The sequence below is a fragment of the Setaria italica genome, chromosome VII (genome assembly GCF_000263155.2).
Source record: "Setaria italica strain Yugu1 chromosome VII, Setaria_italica_v2.0, whole genome shotgun sequence".
Lineage (NCBI taxonomy): Eukaryota > Viridiplantae > Streptophyta > Magnoliopsida > Poales > Poaceae > Setaria > Setaria italica.
In genome coordinates this window covers 19,438,335-19,462,760 of record NC_028456.1, presented here as the reverse complement: position 1 = coordinate 19,462,760, position 24,426 = coordinate 19,438,335, and the positions used below count along the sequence as shown (strand labels likewise).

General features: G+C 45.8%; 4 protein-coding genes and 1 non-coding gene across 9 annotated transcripts; 2 read left to right on the top strand and 3 right to left on the bottom strand.

Moving 5' to 3' along the window:
* The first annotated feature begins 5,498 nt into the window (after nucleotides 1–5,498).
* Nucleotides 5,499–10,309, top strand: LOC101765201 (ABC transporter B family member 29, chloroplastic). Of its 5 annotated transcripts, none has more exons than XM_012847877.2 (10): nucleotides 5,501–6,222; nucleotides 6,669–6,755; nucleotides 6,840–6,947; nucleotides 7,038–7,304; nucleotides 7,803–7,886; nucleotides 8,235–8,451; nucleotides 8,582–8,667; nucleotides 9,251–9,438; nucleotides 9,582–9,717; nucleotides 9,827–10,309. In XM_012847877.2, the coding sequence occupies exons 1-10, from the start codon at nucleotides 5,608–5,610 to the stop codon at nucleotides 9,944–9,946; spliced, it is 1,908 nt and encodes a 635-aa protein (XP_012703331.1). In that variant the 5' UTR covers nucleotides 5,501–5,607; the 3' UTR covers nucleotides 9,947–10,309. The 5 variants fall into 5 exon arrangements, 3 of the variants coding, with proteins under 3 accessions (XP_012703331.1, XP_004975567.1, XP_004975566.1); XM_004975510.2 differs by having other exon boundaries at nucleotides 9,824–10,309; XM_004975509.2 differs by having other exon boundaries at nucleotides 5,502–6,222; nucleotides 9,803–10,309.
* Nucleotides 10,310–10,419: 110 nt separating this feature from the next.
* Nucleotides 10,420–17,600, bottom strand: LOC101766428 (protein transport protein Sec24C). Its single transcript, XM_004975513.4, has 14 exons — nucleotides 17,177–17,600; nucleotides 17,018–17,083; nucleotides 16,396–16,449; nucleotides 15,991–16,163; nucleotides 15,688–15,874; nucleotides 15,413–15,552; nucleotides 15,187–15,341; nucleotides 14,488–14,569; nucleotides 14,274–14,389; nucleotides 13,331–13,423; nucleotides 12,873–12,996; nucleotides 11,936–12,207; nucleotides 11,134–11,345; nucleotides 10,420–11,040 (listed from the first exon to the last, which is right to left on the bottom strand). The coding sequence occupies exons 1-14, from the start codon at nucleotides 17,508–17,510 to the stop codon at nucleotides 10,829–10,831; spliced, it is 2,220 nt and encodes a 739-aa protein (XP_004975570.1). The 5' UTR covers nucleotides 17,511–17,600; the 3' UTR covers nucleotides 10,420–10,828.
* A 2,549-nt stretch (nucleotides 17,601–20,149) lies between these two features.
* Nucleotides 20,150–22,016, bottom strand: LOC101764798. The gene has a single exon (XM_004975508.3). It carries the CDS (start codon nucleotides 21,801–21,803, stop codon nucleotides 20,460–20,462), a length of 1,344 nt encoding a protein of 447 aa, XP_004975565.1. The 5' UTR covers nucleotides 21,804–22,016; the 3' UTR covers nucleotides 20,150–20,459.
* A 379-nt stretch (nucleotides 22,017–22,395) lies between these two features.
* Nucleotides 22,396–23,558, bottom strand: LOC105914766. Its single transcript, XM_012847432.2, has one exon. The coding sequence runs from the start codon at nucleotides 23,484–23,486 to the stop codon at nucleotides 22,650–22,652; it is 837 nt and encodes a 278-aa protein (XP_012702886.1). The 5' UTR covers nucleotides 23,487–23,558; the 3' UTR covers nucleotides 22,396–22,649.
* Nucleotides 23,559–24,199: 641 nt separating this feature from the next.
* TRNAC-GCA lies at nucleotides 24,200–24,271 on the top strand. Its single transcript has one exon. It is a non-coding gene; the product is annotated as a tRNA-Cys (tRNA).
* Nucleotides 24,272–24,426: the final 155 nt, after the last annotated feature.

Genomic DNA, 24,426 nt, shown 5'->3' with positions numbered 1-24,426 from the left:
TGGGCACATTAGTCCAAGATGGTTTCACTTTGGTTCTCGTCGAAGTACAGTACCATCTTATGTACTCATTGTTGGGTCGCCAGTACGGTCCACCTTCAGGATCGCATCCTTCCTTGTTCTGCCACATGTGGATATACCGGTCATGCTTCACTCTCCAATCATTCTCCTTATACCGCTTTCTGCGGTCGATACTGCATCAGAAATTAGTGAAGTATTAGTATAACACGTTAATTGCGTTAATTGAATACCCTCCAATAGTTATTTATTCCTGCGTACCTGTGCAGCTGCTGCGAAGTCGATAATTTCAAAGGAGGGCACGGTTGCATCCTCCCAAACTGCCGCATCACCCTATGCGGCATATGAAACTCTACCACGTAGTACAGTATCATTGGGGTCGTGCACCTCCACAGCTCTCTGTCTCTGTAGCACGTCGGTGAAAAGACGATTTGGCTAAGCTGATGACGGTCATACGGTTTCCATTCCACCTTCAAAAATTTTCACGCAATACTTATTTCATCTACCATTATACGCAAGTTAGCTTAAAAAACTATTATGGTTACCAAATTACCTGGTACTGCGTGAGAACATCAAACTCGTTCGTGTAGGCCCTGTAGCGCCTATCCGGATTGCCACGAACGGGCCGCACATGCTTCCACACGTGATAGAACGTGGGAAGAGCATCGTCTCGATGCCATGGCTGAAATTGCAAGTAAGTCCAATTGGTCACATGATACAATAGTTTTTCGAACATTAACGTAGAAAAAGGAATTAGCCGTTGTGACTTACATCGACACGGAGGCGGGAAGGTCGACCCACGGGCATTCGCTCCCAAATCCATATCTGGAGCATATAAGTGCACCCTCCAACATTAGAATCTCTCGCTGTGCGCCGGCAAGCCTCACATAACTGTCTGTACAGCCAGGCAAGAGCCGCTGAGCCCCAACTGTAAGTGGCTATGTTTTCCCAAACTTGACCTAGAATGGGGAGAACCATCCACGATACTGTGTTCCCAGCTGCATCTGGAAGGAGGAATGTACTGACAAAGTGCCATAGCCACACTCGAGCAAAGCGCTGCACGACCTCGTCATTTGCTCCCGGAGGACACACCTCGAAGTGCTCCCTCAACCATGCCGAGCTAACACCGGACGTCTTCTTCGAGCTATCTCCGCCCTCTGGCTCTAGCGGCCTAATCCCAATATGCATCTCGACCATATCACGCAAATTCTCATTCTGGATAATACCTCACTGGAAGCCCATGCAGTGAAAGGCCGAGTATCATAGCCGCATCCTGCATTATGATGGTCATTTCTCCGAAGGGCATGTGGAACGTGTGAGTCTCCGGACGCCACCTGTCGACCATAGCGGTCAACAGTGGTCCGTCCATTGGAGGGAGACCCCCCACGACCTGAACAGCGATATCCAAGAAACCTGCTCTCTGCAGGTACTGGGCGTACCGCTCATCCCACCTAAGTGGTGAGTGCACCCTAGCCCTGAGTGGTGTCAAATTCTGCAAAACATTATAAGATTATTACCAAAATGAGAAGTCAATCCAATTGTGAATAACGGGCTTCTAAAGTGGTAAGTAACACAAATATGATACAAATGACATTTGCAGTATGAAATTGTTTACACTCTACACAAGCGAATAGTAACGATAGGCACATCCTTAATTAATTTATAAGAACATTTCATACGAAAATCTTGCAATTCTCATCCTAAGGTATGCATTCATCAGCAAAAATTAGCAACCATTGTTATACCTCATTCATGTCCGCGAGGTGGTGGGCACGGTGGTGCAAGTCGTAAGCAGCCTCAAGAAGAGGGTACCCCGGGGCCGCCATCCTAAAGAAACAACATAAATGATCGTTAGTAAAAAGCTTCATTACATGATAAGTACGGAAAATATGATAATGTACTACTATAAAAAAGATAAAATAATAGCCACGCATAATACAAGCAACGCGCATACCCAATTGTTCGAAGTACGCGGCCTATTACTGCTCGGTCTAGATTTAGTGCCTTTTGATTTTCTACTGCGGCATGTGCAATTCCTGATGATCTTGTGGCACTTGGAGCAACGATTTTCCGACTTGTCAATATCAAAATCACCAGTATCATAATCTGCAGAAAGCCTCCCTTCCGACACGTCCATCTCGCCTGTGAAACGCTTCTTCTGCCGCCTTCCTACTTTATTTCTCATTAAACTGGGGTTAGGCACGTACCCTACCCCTTCATATGCCGGCCATTGTGACGGATCTAGGTAAGGTTGAAAGCTTGATTCCCAAATTTTGATGGTGTGCTCCCTAGAGTACAACGGTGACATGTACATGGGGCTTTCAAAGTTAAGACCTCTTGCCTTGCAAGCTGTAATGAAGTGTGAACATGGAAGGTGCAACAATTGAGGAACATTGCAGGTGCACGAAACTTCGTGCAGATCCACTCTATAGTGTCGGCCTCCATGACTCTCACCCCCAATGTTAGTCGTACCGTAACTTCTTATAGAATACACCATCCTTTCTGGCCCGTACGGTTCTGCTAAGTGGTGCACGGATCTAACCTCAGCCTCTGATAAATAATTATCTGCAACTTGCCCAATTCTATAGCCTTGATCTAACATTTCACGTGCCTTTCCCCATCGGTTCACAAAGTAGGCGTTGCATTTTTCGAATGTGTATTCAATAATTCCAGCGACGGGCCTACTTCGGATGCCTTTGAAAACTCCGTTGAGTGATTCCGAGAAGTTCGTGGTCATAATACCCCACCGCATCCCTCCCTCATCGAAAGCCTGCGCCCATTTATCCTTGTCCCCCATTTCACCCTTCAACCATTCTTTTGCGTCGTCGTTCAAGTCCTTCACTAAATCTTCTAACTTCTCACGAAATTCTCTCTCTGTATGAACCGTGCATAATAATTTCAATTTTTCAATCACACGATTGCTCTTCTGCCGACGCGACATGTTGGCAGCAAAGTGCCTCATGCACCACCTATGCACAAGCGGTGGAAAACCATCAATGTGGTCCTTCGCACAATTTAGAAGCCCATGATGCCTATCTGATATCATACACACTATCCGTGAAGGTCCAAGAACATTTACCCGAACAAGTTTCATAAACCATGACCAACTCTCATTATTCTCACTCTCGACCAAGACAAAAGCAAGAGGCATAATCTGTTGTTCTGGATCTACAGCAACTGCCATCATTAATGTACCCTTGTACTTGCCAGTCAAGAATGTACCGTCCACCAGTATCACAGGACGGCAATGTTGAAATGCCTCACTACATTGAGGAAAGCACCAAAATACCCTTTGCAGTATATGCTTCAACACTCCATTGTCAGGAACCATCATGCCACATGAGTCGATCCACCATTTAACTCCGGGATTGTAGTAGGTTATAGCTGAGAGTACCCTAGGAACCATGCCGTACGACTCCTTCCAGTCGCCCCAAAGCAGGGCAACAGCGTGTTGCTTCGCCCGCCAAGCCTTCGAATACTTCACACGGTACCCACTAAAGATGAAGATGGACTCCACGAGTGATGGCACCGATGTCTCGCTGTCTTTACGGATAATGCCTAGGATACGTCGTCCAAGGTACTTTGCTGTGCACTGTACATGCTCTCGCTTCGGCTGTGACGACCGACAAGTATGCGGTTGCACAACATTTGAAATTCTCCATTGTCCGGTGCTTGATATTAGCCGAGACCATACTCGCCAATGGCATCCTTGCTTGCACATCACATTGTATCTTAAGTTCTTGTCAGAGTGAACTACGCTAAAAGGTCTATGTAACCTCACCGCGTAGTCAGCCAAGAAAAACTTCAGCTCCTCAAGACTATTGAACTTCATCCCCTTCTTAATCACTGGACTCTCACCAATGGACGTCCCTTCGGCATTCACCATACTAGATTCACATATTGCTTTGTGAACCATACTTATGTCCTTATCATTGGGAACGGATGGCAGTTCGACATCACGTTCTTTTAACATCCGCAACTCACACTGCGTGTAAGAAAAACAATCGTCCATACGACGAATGCCTTCTACATCATGTACGGTTGCGGTGTCAAATTTCAGTCCATCCTCTTCATTTTCTACCCCGACGTTCTCATATTCATGCCCACCACTCTCAAATAGTGATTCCTCCTCTACCTCCTCACCTACTACCCCATCTTCCTCCAATTCACAATCTTCGGAACCCATATAGACATTATCAACATCTATATTTGCTTCATCCCTCTCAAAAATGTTATTGGGAAATCATCATTGGCAATAGCCAAGTCAAAATCACGTTATGTTTCACCTAACACGTGATGCAACATTTCTGACTCCTGGGTACCATTATGGTTCACTACCGTCACTTCCTCCCTCATGACAACATTTGGGCCAGGCATACGGACAATTTCGACTATAACCTCCAAACATGCAACATTAGCTTCGTGCACAACATCCTTATAGTGCTTCCAATTCGCATCGGATGCTAACTTCATGAGAACATAATGAGCTCTAGCTTTCCCACAATCAAAACGACCTCTCAAACTGATCTCATCCACTCTACATCCATACTTCGTCATTACACGGTCAACTAAATCACTAAAACTTGGAGGACCATCAAATATTTCAATTGACTTATTCATATTCTCTAACTCCCCATTTTGTTTCACAACACCACCATGAAAAAATCGAACTAAACGATCCATCTACAAAATACAAACATTTCACCATGTCATATACACTACACATTGCACATATTCGACATATCAACTACACACATTACATATATTGGACAAATTGCAAACAAAAAATACACATATACATTGCACTATACGATTCAATGAATATATCCTTAAATCAATAAGTTCTACACGTCAATATCGCGGGCAGAGACTCAATTGCGTATGAACTACGTATCATCTAACACAAAACACCATTGCATTTCATTGAAATTTCAAATCACTAACCTAACCCTAAGTCACCTAAACATCCTCCGATCTACCAAATGCAACGGTAAAACACGAGAATAAGTAGGGGAATACCTTCCACACGAAGCAGGGATCGATTCCTACTACTTTCCCCCACCGAAAACGCCGGATTTTGGGTGGATTTGGGGGTGGGGCGGCGGGGGGCGGCGCTGGAGCTTCGGGCTCGGGCGTTTCTGGAGGAGGAAGAAAGGAGGGAGGGAGGAGGAAGGGAGCCGGCGCGCGGACTAAGTGTTGGCCCTGCCACGCCAGGCGGGCTGGCGCGGCGAACGCTCGCCCACGTCAGCGCCCGCCTGGCGCCGCGACTCGCCGCGCCAGCGTGGCAGGGGGCTGTCGCGCCAGTGCATGTGGGCGGCAGCATCTTCCTGCCGCGCCAGGCGGTCTGGCGCGGCCAAAAGGGTTAGGCCGCGCAAATAAAACCCCGCTGAGGTTATTTTTAAAAATAAAGAAAAAAAGGGTTAAAAATTAAAAAAAGTTCGCAGTTCGGTTTGTTTCCCGGTGCCGTCGAGCGTCGACGTCACCTCTTCTTCCCGCACCTTCGCATTGCAGCGCATGGCACGCGCTTCCTAGCGCACCCCACACACCGACGGACGCCCACGCAGAACAGAACCGCGAGCTCACGCCACGCCCATGGTTCCGGCTCTCTCGGCGCTCGTCTCCCGAACCCTAACACTAAACCCGTACCTCCCGCAGCCGCGGAGCCGCAGATGCGTGGCCCACGCGCGGACGCTGGCCCTGACCCCGGCGCCGGCAGCGGCGAGCGCCTTCCGTCTCCGGGCCACCGCCACTACTGACTCCTCGCCGCCACCGCCGCCGCCGTACCCTCTCGCCGAGATCCTCCCCTATGTCGCCGCCGAGTGGGAGACCATCGCCAAGGGCTGGGCGTGCGCCGCCGCCGCCGTGTACTGCCTCTCCCGCGCGGTGCCCGCCGCGGGGCGCCTGCCGCGCGCGCTCGCCGCCGCTGGCGCGGGCGCGGGCGCGGCTATTGACGTGGCGGCCAGGGGCGGGCTCGCCCTCGCGGCGTTCGCGTCCGCGCGCGCCGCCGCGGCGTACGCGCAGCAGGCGCTGCTCTGGGAGGCGGCGCTGCGGGCGGCGGGGCGGCTGCGGGAGCGCGCCTTCGCGCGGCTCCTGGAGCGCGACCTCGCGTTCTTCGAGGGCAGAGGAGGGGTGGCTGCAGGCGACCTCGCGCACCGGATCGCCGACGAGGCGGACGACGTCGCGGACGCTGTGTTCTCCGTGCTCAATGTGAGATTGCATTCTTCCCTGGTTTAGTGGTTTTGTTGCCGATCGACTCACTTTAGAGTTTAGAGAGCAACAATCGTTCGTGGAAATTCATGCTTAAATAGGTAGGTAATAGTAGGTTGCTAGATGCTTGTAAGTTCCATAGTATGTAGGTTAGCTGTTCGAGGAAATGCCCGCCTAGCAGTCAGTATGTTTGCTGATTAGATGTGGCCTTATTGATTGAAAATTTCAAACTTTCTTGATCTGTGTTTTCCCGATTAATCGGCTGGTTTTTCACCAAATTTGATTGATACTTCTACATCTTTCAAGATGATGTACCAACGAATGGTACATCTCGAAATAACACACCTCATTTTGGCTACTGTAATGGTAACGGGCAGGCTCACCCCGGTTGTACCAACAAATGGTACACTACACATGCATGGATTCTGACTATTAATTTGACACAGACAATTGTGCCGACAAGCTTGCAGTTGATAACAATGGGTACTCAGATGGTGACAATCGATCCCATGCTCTCATTGCTTGCAGCAACGGTAACCAAGCTCACAGTTCATATTGTTGTTTCACAGTCACTTCTATCTTTGCTGTCTAATTTTCTTTGTACATTGTGTGAACAGGTAATTCCATGCATGTGCGTCGTCATAGCAAGTCTTGGTAAACAACTTCGTCAAATGTCCAAGGAGGCGCATCTCAGCCTTGCCATGCTCACAGCCTATCTCAACGATGTCTGGTTTAGTAGCAATTGTTTGCTCACATACCAAAAAAGAAAATCCACATCTATGCAGGGACTACAACTTTAGTTATCTTCTTTTTAGGTAGTTCCGTCGATGCTCACTGTGAAGGCAAACAATGGGGAACTCAAGGAGATATTGAGATTCCAAAAGTTAGCTCGTGACAATCTAAAAAATAATTTGGATAAGAAGAAAATGAAGACTCTCATACCTCAGGCTGTTCGAGCAACATACATTGGAGGCCTGCTTGTGCTCTGTGCTGGGTCAATGGTTGTTTCAGGCACATCCTTTGATGCTGAAGGTTTTCTGTCTTTTCTGACAGCGCTTGCTCTTGTTGTGGAGCCTATTCAGGTCAGTTCAACATTCATGTCAAATAGTTACCTACTGTGTATGTTGGTTCTTCACCCTTTTTTCTTTCTTTCTATGACAAGTTACTCTTTGCTATTTTAAAACAAAATGGATAAGCATCTACTTTTTATGTCAAAAAAGATAATTTACTGAACTGTAGAAATGGATTAATAAACTTGAAGTGCACTCTTTGGACAAATTGACAATGCTTATGGGATTTTGTGTCCTGAATACTTTGAAAATTTCTTTCACCTTCCTGTTGGGGCATTCAGCATCTTTCCCTTGTAGACTTCCTCTCCTGATGAGGAATCATAAAAGGGTTCTAGGCTTCTAGCATTGGAGGATGAAGAAATGGTTCTTGTTCCCAGAAAACTTTCTTTAAATATTTAGAACATGTAATATGATATTTACCTTTATTTCTATTATTGCCTTGCACATGGTCATGCACCGCCTTTTTATGTAAGAACGGTCTTGATTTAGTTCTGATGGCAATTTGTATAGGATTTGGGGAAGGCATACAATGAATATAAGCAAGGAGAACCAGCGTTAGAACGCATATTTGATCTTATGAGGTTCAACCCTGAGGTACTCACTAATCAGTATGCTTGTTTCTTACCAGCTTAATTTGTCATTTTGGTTAAATTACAAGAAAAGTCTTTGAACAAGTCAACATAAGTATATTAGTCTATTTTCGTTTGGGTAAGGTGATTGAATGGCTTTACATATCCTTCGGCATGGTGAAACTGTTTGAAGGAACATCGAAATTTACTAGGATTTGATTAAAAGTAATTCAACATTTCATTTCTTTGAGAAAATATAATTTTGTGTAAAATGTGATTATTTTTAAATTTTGATCCACAGTTAACCAAGAAAATGCAGTACATAGTTGTTGGTTCTGTCTGTGATAAGTCACTTCCAGCTTTGTGTTTCTAGGTGACTGATGAGCCCAGTGCAACTCATTTACAACATGTTAATGGGGACATTAAGTTCCATGATGTTACATTTCGATATGTTGATAGCATGCCTCCAGTAGTAGATGGTGTGAATCTTCATATCAGACCGGGCGAAAGTATTGCTTTTGTTGGACCTTCTGGTGGAGGAAAAAGTACTCTTGCCAAATTACTGCTCCGCCTTTATCATCCACAAAGTGGTATTCGACTAAACACCTAAATATTGTGTACCGCCTTTTACCTTGAGCTCAAGATCTCGCATTTCCTTTTCTTGGTTACTTAAACTGCATATTTTTCTTATAATATGGATTTAGTTTTCTTTTCTTTTAGGATATATGCTTCTGGACAATCATGATGTTCAGGACATTCAATTGCAATGCTTGAGGACACACATTGCCTTTGTTTCACAGGATGCTGTAAGTACTTATTTGGTGCATGCATGATGTCCCCTTCCATTGTTCTCTTCAGATGCTGCCATATTCCAAGATTAAGATCATTTGCTTGTACAGACACGTGGCTACTAGAAGAAACATCATATCTTTTACATTCTAGTTTGTTTTATATGTGCTAAACAATATTATCATGGCTAGCTGTGGCTGAGGTTAGATCATTTTATCATGTCAATAGCAGAGCCTGTGCTTCTCGTGCAAAACGAAAAGTAAGTCGTATTTGGTGTCAGATGGATAAGTCCATTATACTAAGTATCATAAATTGTGTGTTCAAGCATGGAACTCTTAGCTTTCCATTTTGGTGATTGCTGATCTACAGCATCAATGAAATCTTGATCATAAATTGTGTGTTCTTGATCATTATTGCTGTTTGAAATGATATTTTGTTAACCTTTCCTATGCACTTCAATGAAAACTAGTTGAATAGTGCTTGGTAGTCCACACAAAATATGATTTTAACTTGTAAGTGTCATTATATTTTGCATGTATGGACTATGTATATTGTGCACTGTCATGTGCCTGCATTATTCATTTCTTGTTTATTGCATAGATGCTATTTTCTGGGACAATTGCTGAAAATATTGCTTATAGAGATCCTTTGGGAGATATTAATATGGCCAGGGTTGAGTATGCCGCTAAGATTGCCCATGCTGAGGAGTTTATTAAGATGTTGCCAGAAGGATATGATTCAAATGTAGGGCAAAGAGGTTCTAGTTTGAGCGGTGGGCAGAAGCAAAGGTAAAATACTCCCTTCTCGGTGAAAACTACCTTGTATCACAAGCTAAACAAGTGAACATTGGGATCACACACGACCTAGTAGACAGTTTATCTTACTATTTAATGAAGTCCGTTTAACTTATATAGTGCATGTTTTTACACAGGTTAGCTATTGCCAGGGCAGTCTATCAGAACTCTTCCATACTAATAATGGATGAAGCAACTTCTGCTTTGGATATCAGGTCTGAGCTGCTACTGAAAGAAGCACTGAGGAATCTAATGACAAACCACACAGTAACTGTGAGTTATTTCTGTGGGACAAGTCTCTTGTCATGCGTTCCATTATCAATATTTTGCTAAGTGACTTTCTTGTGGCTGAATACAGCTTCTCATCATTGCTCATCAGCAGGAAATGGTGCTAATGGCTGACAGAATTGTTTTGCTAGAAGGTGGTAAATTGCAGGAGATCACAAAGTTGGATTTCTTGTCTCAAAACGGACACTTACAAAAGATCACCAGTCCTAATTAGGGTGAGTTTTGGTGTGGTAATGGTAGGTTCTCTCCAGAAGAAATGTGCATATCTTTCACCGTGGAAGAAAACAGTCGACAGTCGTTTTCTTCTCTGAGCTCTGCTTATGATTCTTGGAGTCGTGTTTAAGGCCAACAAATCTGTCAATATTAATAGAAAGATAGTCTGCTGAACGCAAGATTTACCTGGTGCAAGATCCTAACAAAACGGATTAAGGCAGGCTTTGGAGTTTTTATAACTTTTCCACACATGTACATCAGGCTGTACCCCTGTTCTATTCTATATTTGTATGCAAGCTGTATAGGCCCGCCTTCAAGCTTACTCCCCAACTATTGGAATTCAATTTAGATTATATTTTTTTTAGATCACGTTGCCACTCGTATACAATCCAGAATACTGTGATTCAGAATCATCAGATAGCAAAAATGTAACTTAAGTAGCGACAGGAACATAGTAAAAAGCAATAATGCCTGTGAAAAAAAATAGTGCATTGCATTGCCAAATGCTGAAAACGACATCAAGATGCGTTCGGAGCAATCAGCATGGAGTGAACCGAGTATTTGAGCAAGATACGAACATACAATAAATGAGTATTTGAAACGACATGGTCAGAGGAATCAACATGTGCTTTCGGTTCATATGACATTGTAGCGCAGCCTTGTTCATTAAGCCTAAATTCACGAAGCTCATCGGAAAATCTGACAAAGGCATCCCCAGTCACATGGACACGAAAATGTATGCTAGGTGACAAGCAAAGCACTGCAGTGCCAACGCTTTCTGTGCATGTTAATATGATAAAGATTTCTGGCCTGCCTTGGTCATGGCTCGTAGCCTTGTACAGCATCACATTTCAGCTGATCATGAGGCTGGTGACATGGGTCTTTATATGCCATGCTCTGCCACTTTGCTTCTTACCTCATCAAGGAATGAGCTGAAACCTGTGGAGCTTGATAACCAGGAGCCATCCAAGGACTGGTCCTCAACAAGGTATTTCTCGAATTCTGTAGTGTCATCACGTGCTCCATGAATGAGCACAAGTCTGGGTGTTATGTTCCTTTCTTGCTTTAATCTATCAATTGTTGATCTCAGTAGACCTGCCAACATCATTTCGTTGTTAGGACTCACATTGGTTGGATAAATGACTTAGTGAGGTGCATGATGAACGAAAGGTATGATGCTGGACTCACAGTCACGTGGAGGAGGAAAAGGGATTTCACTACTAGCTGTAGGCGAGTAATACACCAGAAGATCTTTGTACGCATCAAGAAGAAATATTGGGCTCTCACTGGTGAACACGGTACGACTTAGCGATTGATGCACTTCTGCTTCTACATCAGGGGAGAAGTATGAAATCAAGGAAGGCCAAATAGCCTGCCGAAGCGAAGCTGGCTCCAGTGCACTGTCAACAAAATAGATGTAAATAATACTGAATGATCTAATGTGAATTGAAATCAAGCTAGATGTTTCCAAACTAACCACCAGAAATTGGACAACCAAAAGTAAGATATGATGAAGAACGATATTAGAAAACCAAACAGTTAAATTTGAAAGATTTAATTTTCTAGTCAAATAAGTAGATCAGTCACTAGGATCCACGGAACTTCTAATGTATGTACACTCTGGTTCAGCTACCACCCATGAGATAATTCAAGCATCATGAATGCTGTTGTATGTATAAAAACTTGCATGCAATGCCTATATAACTTGCCTCCACATTTATATGAGTTGTGTTTGATACAACATAGTTAACCAAATTGGAATATGTAACACCATACTTACATAGTTCAATAAGAATAGAACAAAGAGACCATGATTTTAAAGTCTCCTAATTGGCAGATCAGATCATGGGTTCAAGGGCCTTGTTCTTCTTAAAAACAATTATAAGCTCTCATCTTTAAAAGATCTTTCAGCTCAACAAACTTCATCATAATTTACTCTACCTAGTGATTAGTTCTAACAATTCAATGGTATGAAGAAGACCCGCATTACCTGAAGAGGCATTGCAAAAATGTCACATAATCTGGATGAATAAGTTCGCTGTTGACTTGAAGCAGGGGGCTTAATAGAACAGCAAATACAAATCGTGACAGAGGCTGCAGTTGTGAGCAGTGTGAGAAATTAACATCAATGTCATACATCCCAGTACCACCTCCAGATGTAACATTCTTGTATGCTTTATTGTACTGAGCAATGACAGCCAAAAACCAATCTTGGAGCCACAGCCTTGTTTCTAGCACATCACTTAAAGAAGACAAAATAACCTGAAAATGAACTCTGGTCAGATCTGAAACAGAATGATCTTCTTTGCAATTACCCTTTAAGCGTTTTAGATTATTTATATCTTGCTATAAACAACTCAACATGGAATACGTATGGTAATCATAAACACCTTCCTCCTGTTTGTTCAGTCACCAAGGTGTACATTGTATTGGAAACAGAATTATCTATGCTCAGAATGCCAAGTGAAATCATGCAGTCACAAGATATAGCATGTCCCGTTCAGGATTATATTTGGTAAATGTCTAAATGAGCTGATTTTAGAGAGAATTTAAGCCATGATAGGATTCATTATCCTGAATTATAGATAGAACACTCTTTAGTCTTTACAATGACACTCTAAAACCGGTGAAATCCAGATCTATTGCATTAACATAAAATCTGACTGCATTTTTCAAATTGGGGAACTCAAACATTTGGTGGACCAAACAAATTACACTGCATCACTTGGTTACCTACTGTTCTTGGTGGCAAAGTTTTTCCTATGGGTGTCACTGCTTTTGGCAATACACCCGCTTGCTACATACAGAAATGCATCAAACTTTCTAATTATGTGCCGCATGCCCATTAATCAAAATCATGTGACTACAACAAACAAGTTTTGCATCAGACTTCTGCTGCATCAACAAAATATAGATAAAGGTTGTACCTGGTGTACCAGTATTGTCAAAACAACATCTGGATCAACAAAATCATAAAGGTCCCAGATATTAGCAGTTGTGTTGTACTGGATAGTCCGGACTCTTAGCCTCCTCTCCAATGAGTATTTAGATCTGCAAGGTATTACGTTACAAAAGATATCACCACCCTATCATCGTGTATAGAATTTCCACTAGAATCACAATTTTCAAGCTAATAATTAGAAAAGGCTTAAGAAGCAAGTTGTGAACCAAGCATCACAAAACCACAGAAACTTTTACTTTGTCTACACTGGAAGATGGACATGTCACATAAGATTGAGAAGTTTGCAGCATAATAATATTGACACTGAAATGACAATACCACAAAATATAAATTGTACACAAATGTAACACACTACATGAACACAGAACTCAAAAACAGTAACATGCTACTTGAATGACTGATCACAGGCTGTAACAAATGTACCTGCTACCAGAATTTGGAGCATCTGATGTATCACCATTGTGCACAAGCACTGTGTACTTAAATGCGATTTGAATAATAGGAGGGCTTGACTTCCTGCAGGCACAAAGACAATGGTACCCTAAGAATATAGAACTTATATTGTGCATTTACAGAACAATCAAACTGTTTAGCTGAAGATTTTACAGTTATCTTGTGTGACAGATGTAGTGTGCTACTAGCCATACCTGCCCAGCTAGCTGTTTACTTTTTATATGTTAACTGTTGGAATTTGTTTCTAGCACAATAGCAATTGCAATTAACCATTAGAACATGTTTCTTAGACAGCCCTGTCTTGTTTGTGGGAGATGTATATGCTATAGTTTCTTAGGGTCCTTATAGGAAATATCCTCAACGGATAAAAGTTACCCTAGGGATAACGGGCTGTCTTCCCCAAGAATCCACATCGACAGGAAGCTTTGGCACTTTGATTATGCTGTCTTTATTATTGTGTAGACTCCTTTTAAATCTAATTATAATGATGATGATGGGACATCAAATAAAATGTTATATTATTCTCATTTCCACTCATTAGTTATGGAATGTTTACTTTTCTCTCTTTCCCTAAGATAATTTCTAGTTTTATCATCCTCAGATTAGTGGGATCCAAAAAATGACTAATTGTTTTGAAATATTGTGTGCAGAAAGATAGACACAGTTCAACCTCCCTGATTTCAACTATGGATAAGGCCACAAGGGTAATGCAGACTTCATCATGGTTCATTATGGTGACAACAAAGGCACAACTAATTACTGATAACAACCAAAGCAGAAGCATAATATAATTCAGTATGCCTGGAAGCACAGTATGAAAATTCCTTACTATTCTAGTTGGGGGAAAAACATGAGGGATAACGTATATAAAGTATATACTCTGGGAAAGGCTGGAAAATAGAATGTTTGTTACCTGGAAAATTGAGAGTCCTTTTCAAACTCGAAGTCATAACTGTATGTAGCAGAAGCGTCGCAGCAATTTATGTGCTGAACATGCATATATTGAGGATCTGGGAAGAAATGGCCATACTGTTGCAATAAAAATGAAATAAAATAAAAACATATCAGCCACAGGTACATATGAAGAAGCTGATGTAAGCAATTCACATATCCCTCAGAGTATTTACAGAATCAGCTATCTTGAACTGTGAAGATGTCCTCAACCGCATCACGCATCCAAACGCATATGGATTGCTCAACATCTTGTATCTGCAGAAAAAAGAAGATGAAGATCAGACTACTGTGGTACTGCTTTGTAGCTACTTCCATCTTTTCATGATATAGGAGATTATTTCCTCTTGATCTTGTTTCAAAGTGCAAGGACCAAGGAGAACCAAGAGTTCCCTATCCATGGTAGCATCAAGTGATTTAATGACATATTTTTTATGGGTGTGGGTCTGTCAGCCTTTACCAACTTGGTTTCAGCATTGCTTAATCAAGGTCGATTGGAGCTATGCAATGAAATATAAGGAGTATATAATAACCAGTGAACATAAAGAATATGATGACAGCCAAATATATTACGTATTCTATACATTTGAATATCTATCTTATAGCATGAACATTTGGTTAGCGCACAACCAACATTGACTTCCATCAGACTATATGGGTTTAAGAAATCCACCATAATACATTACTAAAACATTGATGACACAGTAAGATTTTTTTATAATCTAAGGGTCAGTTGTCCATTATAGCATAAAAAAGAATATCCTCAGCTACCCAATAAATCTGATTATCCTACGCGTAGAGTAAACAATAAATCACCTAAATGTAATCTACTTAAGTCATGGTCTGACTGCTGAATGAATAGAGAATTTACTTACATATCTTGCGGAAGTGTTGATTCATCTGTGCTTGAATACAGAAATAATGATCCACCACTCTCGACACTCAGAACTTTCAGGGAAGTAAGATCTGTGTATTCATTTGTAATTGCAAAAAGGTCCACGCACACACCTGCTTGAACAGCACTAGTAGCCTGTGATATGCCAATCAGATATATTCTAAAATATTATCATAGCATATTGACTAATCTTTACGCAGAATTACCAGATTTTTGTAGAAACTTGTCTGCTCCTGAAGCAATATATGATCAGCATCCCCTGCTTTACCAGCATTTTGTTCCTCACTTGTATCCAGTTGCCCAGCCCCATAATTTGGTGGACCAGATAAAAACACAAATATCCTAGCTGTTTTTGAAATTATCAGGATAACAAGTTATAGTGGAATATGAGGTCAAGGACAGCAGACCCACACAGTAATATAGCCTTCAAAAAGAAGTCTTGAAACAAAACAACATTAGTGTGGTCAAGTCATTAACATACCAAGCTCGAATGAGTTTCCATATTCTGAACCTAGGTAATTGACAAGAACATCCAACGCAACACCAAAACCACGGGTATGATGTAATACATGATCCTGTCCTTCAGCTATGTTTGCTGCTACATCCCAGGAAGACATTGGTTTAATCGTTTCAAGTGCTTCAGTTATGCGATCTTTGCAACTATCAATCTGTTAAGATGTAACTTCACATTAGCACATACAAGGGAGATGAATATTCTGGGACCACAGTCCAGAGACAAATGCAAATGACGAGAAAACTGTAATTGATAGCACAATGTACATACAGGAGCCAAAAATGAACAGAGGGGCATGACGTCTTCAAGGTCGATTGGTAAGGCGCCATCAGAATCAGGAGGGATGAACACATTCTTCACAATAGGTATCGGACCTTGGACATCATACAATCCTATCTTGCTGCTAAATGTCAAAAGTCCAAATAATGATCCCGGCGAAAGAGCTGCATGGGATCAAAGGTCAGTGCATACAATATATATAGCTTTATGAAAATCCCGAGTATTATGCATTCAACAAACACTAGGGGCGTGCTTGGTTCCCAGCCAAGCCACGCCACGCCACAGGGCTATGGCGCCAGAAAAGAGCGCCACACCCGCCACGCTACAGTGGCGTGGCTTTTGGTGGCGTGCAACCAAGCACACCCTAGCTCCCACAACTTGAGGATGGCACCTCACCTTCCAGAGCTGCTTGTAGAGCACTTTTGACTAGCTCCAAAAACTCCTCTGAAGCTAAAATACAATATGAACAAAGAAAGCATCAGAAACTAAAAGGAGCATGAAAGGTCTGAAAACTCACATGTGATGTACTCTCGAATATATATTTATAGGAAACTTAAAGACTCATTCATCAGATAAAAAGAATGTAGATTAAGCTTCCTAGCCTAACAAATTGAGGCTGTACATTTGATTAGCTACAAACACGTATAATTAGGCATCATCTCAATGGAAAACAGATTCCATCAATCAAAGGGAATTCTGGAACTGGTGTTCACCATAGTGCAGCAATGATGTTCACCTTTTTACAATTAAAAGCAAACAATTAAACAACCACAAATAATAAACAGGAAGCCCATGATAACACCATTGACTCATGGGCTGAGTTCAAGGCATGAGCACAGTAGGAGTCAACGAGTGTCCAACCTATGATGACCCTCTTCAGACAGGAAATCTATTCATATTGGGCCATAATGGACTAGATTCAAGGCATGATTACCAGTACATTTGCCTTAACAGTTATTACTAATATTTGATGCTAGAACCAAACATGACAGCTTCCGAAGGAACAGTGAGATCTTACAGGACAAGTCGATCGCCGCCACGTACACGGGTGTCGGAGCCGCCACCGCTGCCTCACCCTCCTCCCCTGCAAAAGTCCACCACCACCAACTCATCGTCATCGCACACCGCAACAAACCGCACCACGCTGCATCCTATCAGAACAGCGAGAGACGCGTACCCTGTAGCAGGAGGTCGACGAACGCGGAGCGCATCTCGGGCGGGTCGTGGGCGCCGTCGCGGGCGTACCGCGCGGCGGCGTCGGCGGGCATGTCGTTCTCCCCGCCGCAGACGGTGCAGGTCCACGACCAGCGGTCGAGCGGGCAGAGCAAGCTGAAGTAGGCGAAGCAGGACTGGCAGCGCGGGAGGAGGTGGCCCTCGTCGCCGGTGGCCGGCGGGGAGCCGCGCTCGTCGGCGGCGGAGAAGGGCGTGACGGCGACGCCCCACGGTATGGCACAGGAGGCATGGAGGGCGGGATCGGAGGGGAAGCAGCCGAGGCTCGCGCGCACCGCCATTGCCGCCGCGCGGATTCGGGGCTCGGATCTGGTGATGGGACGAGAGATCTCAGGCCGGCTGTCGAGTCTCGAGTGCTTTGGGTGGTTTAACCCGTGGGCTTGGTGCTGGACTGGCAGTCTGGCACTGCTGCAGCCGCGGCAACTGATCAGGAGCGTCTATTGCTATCCTGACGGCCTGGATGAACTATCATAGAGGCCAAACCGGCCGTGCCAAATCTAAGATTGAACTCTGGAAGCCCACGGAAATAAATAACGCAAAGGAAATAAATAACTTTTTACTACTATTCCAAAATATATATCATTTTAGCTTTTCTAGATATATAGATTTTACTATACACCTAAATATTAGGTTATGTCTAAATACAAATCAATGTATTTAAAAAAATCAAAACGACTTATATTTTGAAACAGATGGAGCATGAGGTAGTGGGACACGTATGTTTATGATTATCAGATTAAACAATTATAAATACGATCTTCTAACACCAAATTACCTGGATTTGTGTATTACGTGTCAGTTTAGGGACGCGGCAAATTATCGTTCATAGTTAAAATGCTTAGTGGCAAAAGGAAACCATGGAAGAACGAAAAAATTCATGGTGAGAAAAAAATAATCCTCTCGGGATGGATTCATTGATAAATGATCATGGCATGCATGACAGGAACTTACACATCTTATAGTTAATTAATGTTCATAATCAAATTGCTTATGGAAAAAAAAAGGATGCCTACGAGAATGAAAATGTAATCCCAGTGCGGTCGTGTGGAAAAAATAGTGTTCATGATGAATGCGTCGAGATGCGATAACTTTGGAGCGTACATAAAAAAATAGGAAAGCCACAACATGCCTAAGGTGCTAGTTGCACGAGTAAAAAAAACACGTTTGTACGTGGATAGGATGGGGGAAAAATGTAAAAATAGTGGTCCTACGATAATATTCAAGGTGAATGTGTTACTAGTTACATAGGCAACTTCCGCGTACATGCATGTAGCTAAGTCAACAAACATTAAGTAGAGTTTCCATAATAAATGTTCCTACATATGTTCTACATGAATGCGTTACTAATTGCATGGGAAACCATATACGTGCGTATGGCTAAGTTGGCAAACGTAAAAATAGTGATTCTACGATAATGTTCAATAATGTATAGGGTGAATACATTACTAGTTGTATAGGCAACTCCCATGCACATGCATGTAGTTAAGTTGGCAAACATAGAATATTAGGATATTTACGTATCTACGACGCATGGTAAATAGGTCTCCCGTCGTACATGCACGTGGCTAAGTTGACAAAGTTTCTACAATAATGTCTCTGTTAAATGCGTTACTAATTGCATGGGAAACTCCTGTGTATGTACGTATGGTTAAGTTGGCAAACGTAAAAATAGTGATCCTACGATAATGTTCAATAATGTATAGAATGAATGCATTACTTAGTTGTATGGGCAACTCGCATGCACATGCATGTAGTTAAGTTGGTAAGCGTAGAATATTTACGTATGTACGACGAATACATTACTAATTGCATGGTAAATAGGTCGTGCAGGCGACGAAAAGGTGACGAAGGTAAAAAGAAACATAGTATCTTGCAACATGTCCGGGGCGAATGTTACTAGTTGCATGGGCAAGATATTGTATACATACATATGGCTTAAGTCACAAATATAAAAAAAAGTTTGCGACATGTCGTGAATGTGCTGTTGGTTGCATGGTCGTTAATTTATATTTTACTCCTAAAGTGACTCGTAAAATAATATTTTCATACATAATGTATTTGTTGTTTGCACGATGAAAGTATGTAGTCTATCCGTAAATACTACTCCCATAGATATTTTCACTTATACTACTCCCATATATTTTCACTTAAAGTGCTTATTTGGTTAAGGGAATTGAGGAAGATTTTGACTCAAAAGAGATTCTTTTCAATCCCTTCCAAACCGAACAAGATCTAAAGAAGAAAAGAAAAGTGCTATAATACTCGTTTGACGCTGAGTCATGATGCAAAACTTGTATAACTTTGTCATCGTTTAGTTTTTCGTTAGAAGAATGAAGAGGAGTTTTATCCTTGGATGGCAGCAAAAAGGAGTCCAACCCACCTCACCGTTTATGACCTGATGATTGGGAAGATTGACTATAATATAATCCAAACTATATCATATTTTGTATATCATATTTTGAAGTGAACTTTAATATGCATCGCTTATCTTTGTATACTTAAGTCATTACCCATTAGGGGCGGATTCGATGTGGAGCAGGGGAGCTAGCTAGACACCCCCCCTTGGACCTTGGATCCGCCCCTGTTACCCATAGATTTGATACGTCAAGATGCATGTTCAAATACAACTCAGGTACTGAAAGAGAGATTTGTGCTGCATTTAAAAAAATAGATTTGTGCTGCAAACATGTATTGTTTTGTTTCATTGCCGGAAAGTTCGGAGCGTAAATCTCAAATGCACAAGCGTTCAGTTAGCAAAGTTGTGGTCAAGCACTTTTTTCATCAACTTTCAAAACACGATTGCAAATAATTGCTTTGGCTGTGTTTATTATCTTGTCATAACAATGAGGATGGGTCGCAAGGATGTTCTTGCATTTCAGCACAGTTCAGTTAACAACCGCCAACTCAAATGGAAGGAGAATTGACATTGGAGCAATTATATCTCAAATCATCAACACGGAATCAATGAGAAGCAATTAAGTTACATTATGAATAAATTAGGGAATTAAACTACATACGAAACAATATGAATCAGTTCATCTTACAACGGCAGCTGTTGCCGAGAGCAACAGGCACTTTCGCATCGCAAAATCGAAACCAGCCGGCGGGTAGACAGGCAGATCAACCCAATGCAACACAGCAAATCCACAACAGACTTCCACACCACCAATCGCCACATCCACCCTGCTCACCATCTCGTCCCAGCGACAATCCCGTCAGGAATCAGCCAATCAGGTGCAGATCGGGCACCGGACGAGGCCATTCTCGTTGCACTCGTCGCACTTGGTAGTCTCCTTGCGCTCGGCGTCGAGCACCTTGCGGCTGCCGTTGCAGTCGCGGCACATGACGAAGCGCACGCCGGCGCAGCCCGCGCACCAGACCCGCGCCCGGGGCAGTCCCTCCAGCAGCGCCTTCAGCTTGCCGTCCTCCTCCAGCTTCGCCACCTCGGCGGCGCCGCCGACGTGCCTGCCCCGGACGAACACGGCGGGCACGCGCACCTCCCGCCCGCCCAGCAGCAGCCGCAGCTCCTCGCGGTAGCCCGAGTCCATGGAGACGTCGCGCTCGATCACCTTCACGTCGTGGGCCTCGATCGCGGCACGCACCGCGTTGCACTCCTCGAAGGTCCTGCGGATGCCGCGGAGGGTGGTGGTGTAGAGGACGACGGCGTCGGCGCCCCCCGGCGGGCACTTGCCATCGGCCACAATCGCCGGCGGCGCCGCCTTCGGGTGCTTGGGCTTCTCGGACCCGACCATCCGCTTGATGTGGGCGCCTTCCTCCGACAGCTCGCGCTCGATGGACGCGAGCAGCTCTGGGTCGAACAGCGGGCTCAGGCTGCGGCGCGACGACGACATGCCGCCACCGCCGCCGCGGCCGGTCTCGGCGGTGCCTGGCTTGCGGACGATCCGGGCGCTCCCGGGGGAGAACTTCTTGGACGCCATCGACAGCTTGGAGTTGTCGATGGAGTTGTACGGGCGGAGCACCCTGTCGTTGTCGATGTCGCCGGCGGGCTTCTCCTTGTTGCCGGTGTTCCCGGAGCAGCGCTGGAGCGGGCTGTTCTCCTTCCCCGGCGTGTTCTTCCGCCTCGCCGCCGACCTCTTGGGCGACGGCAGGGCCATGGCGATGACCCTGGCCGGCGACCACCGGCCCGGCTTGGACGGCTTCTTCGCCGGCGACCCGGCCGCGGCCGCGGCGGCGTCGGCGTCCTCCTCCAGCCCGGCCATGATCTCCCACGCGTTGATCACCTCCAGACCGGACTCCGGCTTCCCCGCCGCCGCCGCCGGTTTCTTGTCAGCGGTCGGGATGACGAGCGGCGGCGGGCGCATGCTGGCGCGCTTCCACTCCTTGCTTATCGGCTTGTCCTGCGGCGGCGGCGGTGGCTGCTCCTTCTCCTCTTCCTCCTTCTCTTCCGGAGCAGCGGCAGGCGCGGCGGCGGCGCCGTGCTTGGGGTGGATGTCGAGGACGCCGTAGGTGGTGGAGGTGAGGGAGACGACGTGGTCGACGCGGCCGCGTACCGTGGCGCGTCTGCCGTCGCCGCCTGGCCCCGGCGGGAGGAGCTTCGAGGAGATGCACCCCATCTCGGCTCGCGGCGGCCGCGCGCGTGCTCCCTCTTCTCCTCTCGGTCTGCCTCTGCTCTCTCTTCTAACCGCGGCGGCTTTCGCTTTCGCTTTCGCTTTCTCGGCCGGTGAGAGCCTGGGGCCTGGGGGTGTACGCTTGACTGGCTCGGGGGAGTGGCCGTTTTGAGGGGTTTGAACTGTGCAACGGTCATGGGGGGAGGGCTGCTGGAGATGTCGGTTTCTTTTTCCCGTTTGATTTTTTTTCTCGTTCGGGTGGGGTGGCCGTGCGGGTTCATTCCAACGGTCGGCTCCGGCAGGCGGTGGGTGGTAGGGAGGCGCAGAAACCAAAAAAAAGTTGCGCGGCCCGCGTCAGGTAGATCCGTTGGATGATGATTAGATCATCCTACCCCTCCTCCCTCTCTCTCTAGTACTGAGACATGTGGGCTGGTTTCTTGTTTGGGCTTTTTAATCTCGCGCGCGAGCCCATAAAGTTCACGACTTTTCCCAGTTGTCCGTTCTTTTTGAGGAAAACTTTTTTTTTTCCAGTTTTTAGCAGTTTGTCATTTGTTGTCAAGCGCCCAAGCCTTTTGAACTTTTCAGATCAGTGCATTCATGTAGAAAATTGCAGCGGATATTCTATGATTTCTATCTAGTCGAGAGACAAAGAAATGAGACCGAAGTCCAATGTCAATACACAAGGCACGAGATGCAGCTTGCAAACAAACACAAAGGTCACACTAGCGCACACGAGTCGCACGACACTAGAACGGGCAGGAGCAGGTCCGAGGAGTAGGCTGCATCGGCGACCGTGGTCCGCGGACGTACAAGGCTGCTGCCGTGCGGAGCCTCTCGAAGCACGGAACATGTTCAAACCGACCCCCAGCCTTCTGCCGCCATGGTCTCCTGCCACCGCCGCGAAGCGAGGCGCTTCACGTCTCCCAGCCCGGCCACCAGCGGCGGCGGCGACAGGAGGACGGCCGCTGTCTGTGACTCCGGCGCCGTGCCCTTCGGATCCGACTCGCTCGCACCCGATTCGCCTTCACGAGGATCGCTGTTGCAATTGCAACATAGGCCACGCAGCGCGGCCGCCACGCTCGCCCAGCACCCGCCGCGTTCCTCTTCTTCCCCTTGCTCACCGGGCGGCGCCGCGGCCGCGCGCGTCTCCGGCAGTACGGCCCCGAAGCAGGACACCTTCGGGGACACGGGCTCCGGCCCCACGGCCTCGCTCGCGAAGACCCTGGCCCCAGCCGCCGGCCGGCGCCAGGCGCGGGCGGCGACGACGACGCGGCGGGGAGCAGGGCGCTCCTTGGCGACCACCTTGACCGCTGCGGGCAGGACGCCGATGACGACGACGGCGGTCTTGCTGGCCGCCAGCCGCCTCGTCGAGTCCGCCGCCCTCGGCGCGCCCTGCTTGCGCGTCGCCGCCTCCGCCTCCGCGGCCGCCTTGGGGTTGGAGCTGCCCTTGGTGGACCGGTCCCGCCGCAGCGCTGCGCCGAGCAGCTCGGCCAGGTGGACCGCGTCCCGTACCCGGAGCAGGACCGACTCCGCCGGGGCGTCCCCGCCGTTGGCACGGGCGCTGGCGCTCACATCGCCGCCGCGTTCGACGGCGCCCGCGTCGTCGGAGGCGGTGGCCGTCTCGCGCCTGGACTCGCCGTGCCCGCTGGCGCCGGAGAAGACGAGGTGGTCCAGGCCGAGCTGCGGCATCTGCTGCTGGCTGCTCACGAGTGAGTGAGTGCGAGTGTGCGACTGACTGACAAGTGAGGAGCTGAGCGGGCTTGGTCTTAAAGCGGGCGACGCGCCAAAGGCGTGGAGATTTTGAAAAAGCTTGTGGGGGGCAGGGTGGGCGTTGAAAGCGCCGTTGGATTTGGAAGGTTGATTAGTTGAGTTTTTTTTTTGAGATCGTTGATTAGTTGAGTTAACGTTGAGGCCAAGGGAGTTTTTGGAGGCTAATGGCGTGTTTCTTGCGGGGATTTGGCTTTGTGCCAAGTGCAGTTTCCCATTCCTCCAACACGGATGGGCGCAGAACAGAGTGTGCAAGCGCAAGTACCGTCCGTAGACAGAGTTTTTCTTCCAGTTGCTAGATGCCGTCGGCGTGTGGACGAAATATGATGTTTCTGCTTCCCAGCTTCTACGTCGCTATCTGTTCGGCTCTATTAACTGTACAAGTGCAGGCAACAAAATAGAATGCCATTTCTCCTGATAGCGCGTTGCTAATATGAAATGAAAGCGTATCAATGTGCTAAGCCAGGAATGTGCTAAGATTACGGTCTGTTCGTCGCCACCCTGAGACTTGTCAAGTTCTCCATTTCACCTGTCACAATGAATGGAACAGATCTCAGAGTCGGTTGCGTCACAAAAATCTTAGTTCTGTAAGTATAAAAGTAATATTAAAGTTATTTTTATGCCTGATCATCAGAGGGTCCATAGCTCAGTGGTAGAGCAATTGACTGCAGATCAATAGGTCTCCGGTTCGAACCCGGATGGGCCCTGATTTCCTATCCTTTTTAGTTTTTGTAAAATATCCTTTTTTTTCCCCTGCTTCTAACTGCCTCCTTTTCTTCTCTCGCTCTCCCTCTCGTCAACAACATATAGACCATTCATCGCGAGTCGCAGCAAACCAAACATTTCGAATTGTATACATCTG

Bases quoted from the DNA above. Each gene is read 5' to 3' on its own strand.
- LOC101765201 (XM_004975509.2), top strand. From the start codon at position 5,608: ATGGTTCCGGCTCTCTCGGCGCTCGTCTCCCGAACCCTAACACTAAAC. The intron at 7,305-7,802 runs GTCAGTTCAACA...CAATTTGTATAG, and splicing joins TTGTTGTGGAGCCTATTCAG to GATTTGGGGAAGGCATACAA. The intron at 8,668-9,250 runs GTAAGTACTTAT...TTTATTGCATAG, and splicing joins CCTTTGTTTCACAGGATGCT to ATGCTATTTTCTGGGACAAT.
- LOC101766428 (XM_004975513.4), bottom strand. From the start codon at position 17,510: ATGGCGGTGCGCGCGAGCCTCGGCTGCTTCCCCTCCGATCCCGCCCTC. The intron at 17,084-17,176 runs GTACGCGTCTCT...GGACTTTTGCAG, and splicing joins CGTCGACCTCCTGCTACAGG to GGGAGGAGGGTGAGGCAGCG. The intron at 11,346-11,935 runs GTAATGCGGGTC...TTTTGTTGACAG, and splicing joins TTTTTGCAATGCCTCTTCAG to TGCACTGGAGCCAGCTTCGC.
- LOC101764798 (XM_004975508.3), bottom strand. From the start codon at position 21,803: ATGGGGTGCATCTCCTCGAAGCTCCTCCCGCCGGGGCCAGGCGGCGAC.
- LOC105914766 (XM_012847432.2), bottom strand. From the start codon at position 23,486: ATGCCGCAGCTCGGCCTGGACCACCTCGTCTTCTCCGGCGCCAGCGGG.